Here is an 11,984-nt window from a genome sequence, read left to right as displayed (position 1 = left end):
CAAATGTAATATTTTATTAATATTACAAATTGAATTGTATATAGCGTTATATATTATTAAATATATTCCACTTCTTTAATTAACATGTATTATTATTTTGTTTAGGATGTGAATTTATACATAATTCATTTATTTGGTATATTAAAACTGTATAAACAATATATACAACATATTGATAGAATATTTACATTATATAAAATAGGATATTATAATGTACTTGAAATATATTAATCGTATTTTATTTTTATAAGTTATAAACATAAAAAAATAACAAAATGAAAAAATAGCATTCCCAATTAAGTATAGAGGGGGAATTTTTTTTCTTTTACTTTTTATTCAATAAAAGGGAGAATTTATACTATTTGCTTACTTATTTATTTGTAAGTAATATATATTAATTTACAACAAATTCAATATTTATTAGTTAATAATTTATGCATTGTGATCTCTACATAATTAAATAATATATGCATAACTAATACTTGCATAATTAAACCCTGCATAACTAAATCCTACATAACTAATACCTGCATAACTAATACCTGCATAATTAAACCCTGCATAACTAATACCTACATAACTAAACCCTGCATAACTAATACTTGCATAACTAAACCCTACATAACTAATACCTGCATAACTCTAACCAGTAACCAAACGGCCCCTTAGGGTCTTAAACGCATTATTTATGTGATTTTTCCTTTAATAAACTTCCTATTGTGGACAAGGGGGGAAAACGAAAAAATAGAAGTATTTGAAAATACCCTAAATTTGGCGTGAATTATTAGTTTCGTCCCCAACTAATGACGATCTAAACAACACCCCCCTATTTGACTAACTGAATTTAAATACACTATTGATCTTGTCACATGAGTGAAATACACCCCTAAATTCTCGTCAAGTTGAGGGATGTTTTCAACACTTCTCTCAACTTTTACTAATAGTCTCACGCTCCTACAAGAGTTTGAGACCACTTGCTATGTCCAGTGGCATTTCAGTGGTGTATTTAAGTTCAGTTAGTCAAGTAAATGAGTGTTTATAAGACTATCAATAATTCAGGGATGAAACTAATAATTTACGTCAAGTTTAGAGGTGTTTTCAATACTTTTCTCTAAAGACATGGTGTAGCGCTACTAGCAAAAACAAAAGGCTTAAAATAGCTCAATTTTAAGCAAATGACCCCAAATAATCCTTAGCTTCAAAATAAAGACAAATTTAGCTAAATCCTATTTTTCTCTATTTCTTTCCTCGCTAACTGGATGAGTACTTTGAATTATCTCTTAATCTTAAATAGCTGGTCATTTTATTCTAATAATTTTGTTAAATTACTGAAGTACCCTTTGATAAAAATTGTCTCATGTTTTTAAGAGAATAAATTCAACGGTACTTATAAAAAGATCTTCGAAGTAGAAAACTCAACAATTAATCCTTTAAACATGTTGAATTTATATGCTCAATTTCTAATTATTGCAAGTTACCTAGAGATCTAAACAAAATTTTATAACAACCTTCTTGAAACCTGATACAACAAATAAAATGGTTGAAAGGGCACGACTCGTCCTACAATAACTAAACTTATGCCTAGTGGGACATAAGTTTTTATGAAATTAGAGTTACGCGAGAATAATTTCAAAATATTATGATACAAATATATACTTATGCCTTAACAATTTTATTTTATTTTGTTATGAGACATAAATTTAAGATTAGCACAAAATAAGAATATAAGAGCTAATTCCCCATCAAAATGTTGTTGAATGAGTTTCACGTTGCATAAATATATATGTTGCTTGGGTGGCCTTTGAGACATCCGAATTAAATTATTAATAGTAATACTATAGATCTAAATTGTTGACAAGTACAATGAGGAACTTAAAATCTATATCTGGATGCTGAACGATGAGGAGACAATAAATATGAAATATCTTTTATAAAATTTGTCTTTCCTATTCTTTTTAATGGAAGTCTGGATTTTTAAAAATATCAACAATCAAATAAAAATTTCCTCTGTACCAAATATACCCCTAATTAATCTTCATAATTTGTGTTAAAATAATTATATTTGGATGTTAGGTCCAATTGTTTGCAAGCATGGCATGTGAGGTGCTTAAAATTTGGAACCATATTATAGTGGTTAGATTACTCAAATGAAGAATGAGGGATTCCTTCATGCATAATGAGTTGTCAGACTATTGAGAGAAATTAGTTGAAGATAAACCAATAATTTGTATGTGGGAAACAAAATGCAAGTGACACCTTGTTTTCTAGTCACTACAAATACAAATAAACCAATAATCATTGACTATTTTATATTTTATGATAGCGGGGTTGGTAAATCAGTTTGCGTACTAGCTACTATATATATATATTGTTGAAAAATTAATAATTTCAATTCAATTTAAGTAGTCTTTTAATTTGTTCATACATATTTCATACATTTCAAATACAAAGTCGGATAAAAATTTATGTGATTTGGTAAACATAACCAAACTGTCATCATTCCTATCAGATAATCTGGTCTATCAAAATTTAGACGAATAAAAAGTTTGAACCTACTATTTCTATGTTAATAAACTCTAATATTCCATAATAGTTACTCATTTTATTTACAATCAAATCACCCTTGTATTTTGCATTTTCCATGTTTTTATTCGAATTTGTTTAGCATGAGAGCTGACTTGTTTTACGCAGTAATTTACCCAGTATATGATATATTAGAAAGCTACTTCACATAATTTATTATATCTAAATTTCATTCGCTAACGATATTAAGTTTTTTAATTGCATTCTATATATAGCATCTTTAAAAAGGAATTTTATTTTAATCATAATTCATACCTCATATAATAGGTCAAATTTAAACCTGTTTTACCTCGTCAGTTTCTTTTATCATCCTTAAAAACTATAAATTCCCAATAAAATCGATAAAAAATATTTGATCAGTTCCTCTATATATTTTATGAAAGTTCCCAGACTCAATATTTGAATATAAAACACTATAGTTTGTAATTGAATGTTAACTACTTCAATTTAAATTTAAAAATTGATCAGAATGTTCTACTTTTTGTTTAATACTGGTTTTTCAATTTGAATATTGTGGTTTTGAATTGAATATTTAAGTTTTTTTAAATGTTATAGTTTTTTTTTTTTTAAATATTCTAATTGTGGTTTGAATACTTTATTTTATTTTGTTAATAGAAACAATATAGTTTTGAATTGAATACAATATTTTTAAAACTGAATATTGTAGTTAGTTCTACTATGGATTTAGAAAATTAATTTTCAAACAAATCCAGAAAGTGGAGTAATGATGGCATAGATTACATTCATCTATTTTTAGGAATCGGTTATTATTTAATGCTAAATTTTAGAAATATCAATACTCTACTTAAATCATGCTGCCATCGTTTTTCTATTTTTTAAAATACGCTAGATATAGGATGTGAATATTTGTAAGATTCTCTATGTAATTACTAAGTGAAAAAGTAGTATGATGATATTTACTTAAACTACCCTAATCGTTTCTCGCTTTTGGACAACCAAAAGGAAAAAGAAGTCTTGGAACTATAGTAAAGTTATCTTCGTATGATTTATTTCACTTATGTGTCTGCCAACACCATGCATAAATGGTGGATGCTTCGCGGTACTTTTTTCCTTTTTGGGAGAAAGAAAGGAAGGTACTCAATCTAACCAAGCTCAAGAAGCAAATGGATTATAAAAGTATAAAACCTCAAGGTGAAACATAGATATAAGATGCAACATTGGAAAACAGAATGGTGAAAGAACCACAAAGTAAAAAACTACCTTAGACTAATAATCATTAGATCTAGATATCAAGAAGCTGTTTATTTTATTGGTTAAACTAAACACATGGTCATCATTTTCCTTTTTCCCAACACCCCCCCCACTTACCTTCTATCATTTGGATGTGTTAGTTAATCAATTACAAGAAATCCAACTAGTTCATGTTCCCTTTTGTCATTTTGCACCCTTCACAACAAGCAAGGAATAAAGATCAATCATTAAAAATCTAAGTCGCTAGAAGATTCATATTCTAGATTAGCTTAACTTTAACAAAGTAAAAAAAAAAAGATAGATACTTTAATTGAGCAAAATGCAAATGTTTTTTTTTTTTTGCTACTCATATTCATAGTATCAACATTCTACATATGAATGCCTCCTATTATATCATGGTTTATCAACAAGACAAAACATTACAATTTGGAAATTGGTGATATAGCATGATGGAACCTTATGTAGTAGACTCCCAATTATTGGTCTCAAGTAGATGATCATATGAAACAGGGGAATCTAACAAGGACTCTACATACAAAAAAGAATTGGAGAATAGGTACCAACCAAACCAACTTGTGAAAACAAGAAATTTCACACCCAAACAGTCCCTTAAACTAATAAGCAAAGATAACTTGTTGTTTTTCTACCAAGACTTACTACTCTTTTTTCAGAGCAAATCCCAATTGAATCGAGGTTGAGCAGAGGAAGCATGATTATTATTGCTTTGCGTTGTGGTTGAGTAATGATCCAGTAATGGCCCCGGTGCGGGATCAAATGTTTCCCACTGTGTAGTTATGACAACAGAACCCGAGGCTGAGTGCCTGGACGGCTCCTGATGCTTAGCTTGTGTAGGCGAATTGGCGAATGAATGCCTGCCGTTCTGGTTTTGAACAGGGGACGATGCTTGCTCGTTGGAATACCTACGCTGGTGCTGGTGCTGTTGAGGAGATGGGGAGGATTCCTGTTTCGGAATGTGATTCCCGTTGCTCGATGGTGCTGAATTTTTCATCTTCAACACATCTAGTGTTTCGACATATTTTTGCACTCTTTTCACCTGTGCAAAAACAGACACCATATTTTAGTCCATCCTTAAAGCAACGAATCGAAAATCTCAAATCGCTCTGCCAGTGCAGAAATTACCTGCATTTTCCTCTGCAATTTAACATCACCTTCAGCTGCAATTCCATCCAATTTAAGCAATTGATTCATCAATAACTCAATCACTTTAACCAAATCCTTCTCTACAACTTTTGCACCTTTGGAAATTATCGATTCAAATGCAGACACCTAAGCAATCCAAACATAAGTAAAATGAATATCTTATCTATCTCTAAGCCTAAACCAATAAAATAAAAGACTTTACGTATATACACCAAGAATTGAACCCATCTTATTTAAAATGAATTTTTACCTGTCCAGCAAGCCTATCGACTTCAAAACTGATGTCTGCTATAGTTTTAGCAGCTTTCTCCATCTTAGCATTCTTTCTCAACTCAAGGTACCGTTTTTCTTGGCAAAGTGGATCTTCAACTACAACAATCTTCGACTTCTCCTTAACACCAGAAATATCAAGGAAAGCATTGTTGTCTCTTTCTTTGTCTTTGTACAACAACTTCTGATCTTGGTGGTGCAGCCCTGTTGGCCCCGTTAACATCTTCTTCAATTCCCCTTCAACAATTCCATAACAATAATGTAAATTCAATAATAATAATAAACTAAAATAAAAAGAATTTTTTTAGTTTCACTTACCAAAAGTTGCTTGAGGACTGATATTGATTTCATGGTAAATTGAGCCATACTTGACCCGGATCCGAATCGGAGGTGGAGGAGGACGGTTTTCCGAATCCGGGTTACGCTTCTGAACCAACATTCCACCGGGTCGGACTTCCCATTCGTTGTCGGCAGCAGTACGGTCTCTACCGGCAGCGGAATTGTCGTGCATCATCGGAGGCATAGCGGTGGTTTTGGTCTTCATTCGCATCATATTTTTTTTTTGGTAATGGTAAAACAGAGGATTAAAACGAAGAAATTAAATTTAAATATTTGCTGACGTTGAATTTTTAAGAAATCAGATCAAAGCATTGACTTCACAGTACATATCCATTTCCAAAACCAGTTAGAAAACAGAGTTTTAGCATTAAGACGAACGCCACGCGTGAAGAAAAGAAGAGGAACAGCAAAACACTAGACGCACTGCTGCCAAACTTTCCAGCTATTATTACTTGTCTATTAACCGCTTTAAGCAAACAAAGAAAAGAATCAATACCAAAGATAAGCAAAACGAAATAACAAATTTTAACCGGAGAATCAAGAAAACTCTGTCGGCGATAAATCCCGTAGAAAAAGAAAAATGGTAGATCTCGTTAAAGAATCAAATGGGTAAGCAGCCAAAATTACCAAAAATAGCCAAACTATCGGTACAAATCGCAAAATAAATCGATTTATCCGATCGAAAAAAATTGCTAAGAATGAATTTTAGTATCAATGTTGAAAACTTGAAATAGATCAGAAACAAAAAAAAAAAAAACTAATATTTTTCTCTCTTTTGATTGGTTGTTTTTTTGATTTTTTTTGTGTGTGGAGAAGGCTGGAAGAAGATGGGGGACAGAGAGAGATGGAAAAAATACGATACTACAAAAATGTATAAATAAATGAATGGACAGCAAACAGTAGAAAATAGGGTGAGAACTCTACTACACATTTACATTATATAATAATACTAATAAAAAAGATTTGAACTTTGGTAGTCTATTTAATTATTGGTAGGGCATCACTTTATATATGTATATTTCTAGAGTAAGTCAGTCATGACAAATATATAAGAAAAAATAAAGGAAGGCAGACAGAGAAGCTGCCAAAAGCCTTGTGTTTAAAATCTATTGGAAAATTACCATGTTTGATATAAAATACAATCTAGAAAACTAAGCAACATATTTAAGATTTTACCTAATTTACACGAAAAAAAAAGAAAGAGAAAAATTGTCAAAAATGAAATTTTTAAACAGTTGGAAAATCCCTTTCACTAACAGAGGTTTTTGAGGTTTAGTCCAGGCGTCGCCTTTGTCTTTCTTATTTTTTATTTTATTTTACATTTTTACCAAAACAATCGCATTTTTTTTTATTGTGTGTATGAATTCAATTCACTAAATTACTAAGTGAAATGAAGTCTTATCTATGATACTATTAATAATAAAGTATTTTGGTAACTGCGGACAAGGTGAATAGTTTGGTCAACTTCATTGAACCAATTTGGCTAAAATATTTAAACACTTACCTATTTTAACTCCTCTAAAGAGAAATTAATCACTTGGGTATTAACTAATTCTACTTACCTTTTCTTTGACAAAAAAATTAAGTTGGTCTACAGTTTTATTTATTCCTTTACTAAATTTTAAATAAATGCATTATTTAAAGAGCTTTGAATTGACCATAAAAAATCACCAACATGGCATCCAGCTTTTTGGCACAGTATATTTTTTGTCAATTTGTCCATGTGTGAGGCAGACTTTTTCTTCAAATAATATACTACAATCAATTTTTTCCCAATCTTTTTAATTTAAATTTTAACAAAAGAGAATTTTACCTAAGAAAATAAAAAGTAGTCTAAATGGGGTAATGTTTTTGTCTTTTATCAGTTAAATTTATAATTTATGTATTTTTAGCAGCCTTCATGTCTAGTCTCCAAAAGTTAATGTACTAGGGACCCAATTGTCATTCAGACTGAAAAGATAATAGTATCAGTTTAAACTTTATATATTACTTCCCCCTTTTAAAAATAATAATATTTTAAAACTATAATTAATTAAAACGGAGTATAAATTATTGTGATAAATTAATGATATTAACTACTCCATATTTGTTTAAGAGAAGCATATAAAGATTAAAATGAATAAGAAAACAAAGAAAGTACTAACTGAGAGAAGATTTTTACATTTTTAGATTACTTAAAAATAAAAATCACTCCTAACAAGTATACATACAAGTAAAGGTTTATAATAATTAATAGGCGAAACTAATTATATAAAAATCAATTATAAAGAGTATTATGTCAAATTATACCAATATTGTTAAATTTAAGATCGATGACAATTATTTTATAAGATTATAGTAATTTTTCAAAAAAAATTATAGTAATTTTCATTTTTTAAGTACAACGTCAACGTACCATTGCCAACCATACAAAACAATAACACCTATGTCATAGGAGCGAAGTTAGCTTAGGTTAAGGGGTTTATTCGAATTTCTTCTAAAAATATTACTATATCTGAATTACGATGTTACCCTTATGAAATTCTATTCCGCCACTTTAATTACACGTGTCAAGTTACCATCAAATCCCGACCCGCAGTCGACGGTGACTGTATCTTTAACATTACCTCTCTTGGAAGCCATGCCAAATCTCCACCGACACTATTTGGACGGCTGGATGAGCGCAGCTTTTGCTATCAAGTCCACGTGTCAATTTTAAGACCGTTGATGTGATTCCACGTGGTCCTCTATTTTTCTGTGTTAATACCGTGGTCCGATGGAGACGGTACAACCCACTTGTGTGTATAAAAAGGTCAATGTATAGGGGCCGGTCGTTATTTGCTTTGTCTGTTGACTATTATTATTATTATTATTATTATTATTATTATTATTATTATTATTATTATTATTATTATTATTATTATTATTATTATTATTATTATTATTATTATTATTATTATTATTATTATTATTATTATTATTATTATTATTATTATTATTATTATTATTATTATTATTATTATTATTATTATTATTATTATTATTATTATTATTATTATTATTATTATTATTATTATTATTATTATTATTATTATTATTATTATTATTATTATTATTATTATTATTATTATTATTATTATTATTATTATTATTATTATTATTATTATTATTATTATTATTATTATTATTATTATTATTATTATTATTATTATTATTATTATTATTATTATTATTATTATTATTATTATTATTATTATTATTATTATTATTATTATTATTAGAGTATTTTATTTTCATAATTAGTATTTATTACATCTCATTTGTAAACTATTATATCACAAGTTTTGAGGGATGTAATAGAGAAATTTTATAGTTTATTTGCTAGTTTCTTAAAAGGATAAAAGTTTTTTTTTTATCAAGGTGTTTTTGAACAGTACTAAATGTTGGAAGAAATATTTGCTTTGAAAAACAGGTGTTTTATATTATTTATTTAAGGTTAAAATATCCATATAGTTTTTTTAATTCCCAAATTAATTCGTAATAATTTTATTTTGTTGTAATTTGACATTTAAAACATGGTCAAATACAAACAACTAACAAAAAACTTTCCAAATAATTTAATCAAAGTGCTTACTCTCTCAAAGCACTTTTGATTAGAATTACAGTATTTCTCAAGAATCTAACAACAACAAATTCAGATAAATTGAGCTAATGAATTTCAAACATCAATTACCTAAAACAAAAAACATTGTATGAATTTCGTATGATTCTTTTAAAATAAAATAAATAGATTCAAAAATTGCTTAAAAAGTAGTAAAGTAATTTTTAATTTGGTAGTTTAAAACATACTAAAAATAATACCATGATCACTCTATAAATGGAATTGATGTCAAACAAATTAAGACAAAATAAGTAGCATATGATTTCATCAATTAACTACTTAAGTATTGCTAGGGTTCCCTAGCTTCTCTTGAGGGCAAACAAGAATATATATTATTTTGGAGTTTGTCTATAATTAATTAACTTTTAAAAAAGAGACAGTGTACCGACACTTTGAATATTTTAATTGATTAAAGTGGTTATAGTTTATTTATTTGGTAGAACGTACGTAGCAGTGGTTTCGTAGAAATTCAGTGGGACTAAAGTTTGAATTTTAATTTACCCAACTTTAATTTTGTGATGTTGATATTTTACCTTCTTACATCGACAAGTGACAACTTGCCAATCGTCGTTTCCTTTTATGTTTGTATATATATTGGATGTTACCTCATTTTTACTTCCTCCTAATAGTGGTAAATAATATTTTGTAATTTGATTGGATACGAAATTTAAGAAAGAAAGAAAAAACTTTTGAAATTTGTGATTTAAAATAAGTCATAATATTTGTGTAGTTATAAATCATGTCATTAAAGGTAAAATAAATATTTACAAAATTAAATTATCACTAAATATATAAATATGTCAATTCTTTTTATAATTGCGGAAAAAAAAAGTGTATGTCATATAAATTAAAACAGAACCACGCACTTTGCCAACTTGTTTATCTATCACTCATCTTTCTTCCCTTTTTTGTTGTTGTTATATGAAGGACAGATTAGGATTGTTTGTCGGAAAATTTGAGTGGGTACAAATTAAGTTATATTTGTAAACATTGAATTAAAGATAAGTGACTTAAGTTCGATTAAATTTATTTTTCTTTTTGGCTAGATCGGAGTAACCAAAATAAAACAAAGCCAAAGATAATATAGAAAGTAAAAATATTAATAATGGGAGAATTTTGGGATGGAAAGCAAGAAAGATGTATATTGAACTCTCCATCTGAAATTGTGTGTTGCAGGTGAGAAAAATGAGATATGATCTTTATTCCCATTAGGGGTGTTCACGGTTTGGATAAAAACCGATCCAAACCGGAAAACCAAACCAAATCGATAAAATAAAACCGATTTTATTTGGGTTTGGTTTGGTTTGGTTTTAGATTTTTGAAAACCGATATTATTTGGGAGAGAGTGGTGGAGATGAGAGTGAGAAAAGGGGTGTCCATCTCCGAGAACCAGTTTGGATTCATGCCGGGACGTTCGACTACCGAAGCCATTCATCTTATGCGTAGACTGGTAGAAAAATATAGAGAAAGGAAGAGAGACCTTCATATGGTGTTCATTGACCTTGAAAAGGCCTATGACAAAGTACCGAGGAATGTCCTCTGGAGGTGCTTGGAGTCTAAAGGAGTCCCGATGATTTATATTAGGGCGATAAAGGACATGTACGGTGGAGCCAAGACTCGGGTTAGAACAGTTGGAGGAGACTCAGAACATTTCCCAGTTGAGATGGGGCTGCACCAGGGATCAGTCCTAAGCCCTTTCCTATTTGCTTTGGTGATGGACGAGTTGACGCGGTCTATTCAGGAGACGGTCCCGTGGTGTATGTTATTTGCGGATGACATAGTACTGATTGATGAGACGCGGGACAGAGTTAATGCGCGGTTGGAGGTGTGGAGACAAACGCTGGAGTCCAAAGGGTTCAGGTTGAGTAGGACCAAAACAGAATATTTGGGGTGCAAATTCAGTGATGTGGTAGATGAGACAGATGTGGAAGTGAGACTTGCCGCACAAGTCATTCCTAAGAAGGAAAGTTTTAAGTATCTTGGGGCTGTAATCCAAGGGAGTGGCGACATCGACGATGATGTCACACATCGCGTTGGGGCTGCTTGGATGAAATGGAGGCTTGCCTCTGGAGTATTGTGTGATAAGAAAATTCCACCGAAACTTAAAGGTAAGTTCTACAGAGTGGTAGTTAGACCGGCCTTGTTGTATGGAGCGGAGTGTTGGCCAGTCAAGAACTCACATGTTCAGAAAATGCATGTTGCGGAGATGAGGATGTTGAGATGGATGTGTGGGCACACTAGGAGCGACAAGATTAGGAATGAGGTTATCCGGGAGAAGGTGGGAGTGGCCTCTGTGGTGGACAAGTTGAGGGAAGCGAGACTGAGATGGTTTGGACATGTGAAGAGACGGAGCGCAGACGCCCCAGTGAGGAGGTGCGAGGGGCTGGTAGTAGAGGGTACGCGGAGGGGTAGAGGTAGACCCAAGAAGTATTGGGAAGAGGTGATTAGACAAGACTTGGCTATGCTTCACATCACCGAGGACATGACTCTAGATAGGAAGGAGTGGAGGTCTCGTATTAAGGTTGTAGGTTAGTAGGGCTAGCGTGTTGTCTTCCCTTGCAAGGGTATGGGTTGTTAGCATTTGGAGTAGACCTAGCCTTATGCTGTTTACTGCGTTTCACGCATCGCATTACTTTCTTGTTGTTATTGTCTCATCTGTAGATTATACGCTCTCTTTTGTATTGGCTGTTATGTTTTATATATATCTCTCCTGTCATTTAGATTTGTTGTTCTTGAGCTGAGGGTCTCCCGGAAACAGCCTCTCTACCTCCACGAGGTA

At 30.8% G+C, this 11,984-nt stretch overlaps 1 protein-coding gene across 1 annotated transcript; it reads right to left on the bottom strand.

Annotated features, from left to right (window-relative positions):
- Positions 1 to 4,150: 4,150 nt before the first annotated feature.
- LOC102586965 (BAG family molecular chaperone regulator 1) lies at positions 4,151 to 6,515 on the bottom strand. The gene is made up of 4 exons (XM_006353304.2): positions 5,545 to 6,515; positions 5,207 to 5,463; positions 4,936 to 5,082; positions 4,151 to 4,849 (listed from the first exon to the last, which is right to left on the bottom strand). The coding sequence occupies exons 1-4, from the start codon at positions 5,777 to 5,779 to the stop codon at positions 4,463 to 4,465; spliced, it is 1,026 nt and encodes a 341-aa protein (XP_006353366.1). The 5' UTR covers positions 5,780 to 6,515; the 3' UTR covers positions 4,151 to 4,462.
- Positions 6,516 to 11,984: the final 5,469 nt, after the last annotated feature.

Source organism: Solanum tuberosum, unplaced genomic scaffold (genome assembly GCF_000226075.1).
Source record: "Solanum tuberosum cultivar DM 1-3 516 R44 unplaced genomic scaffold, SolTub_3.0 scf00154, whole genome shotgun sequence".
Lineage (NCBI taxonomy): Eukaryota > Viridiplantae > Streptophyta > Magnoliopsida > Solanales > Solanaceae > Solanum > Solanum tuberosum.
The sequence above is the reverse complement of the archived record's forward strand: the minus strand, read 5'-3'. Positions and strand labels throughout refer to the sequence as shown.

Excerpts from the sequence above, each read along its gene's own strand:
- LOC102586965 (XM_006353304.2), bottom strand. The coding sequence starts at position 5,779 with ATGATGCGAATGAAGACCAAAACCACCGCTATGCCTCCGATGATGCAC. Across the intron at positions 5,464-5,544 it reads CAGTCCTCAAGCAACTTTTG|GGGAATTGAAGAAGATGTTA; the intron begins GTAAGTGAAACT and ends GAATTGTTGAAG. Across the intron at positions 4,850-4,935 it reads AATTGCAGAGGAAAATGCAG|GTGAAAAGAGTGCAAAAATA; the intron begins GTAATTTCTGCA and ends GTTTTTGCACAG.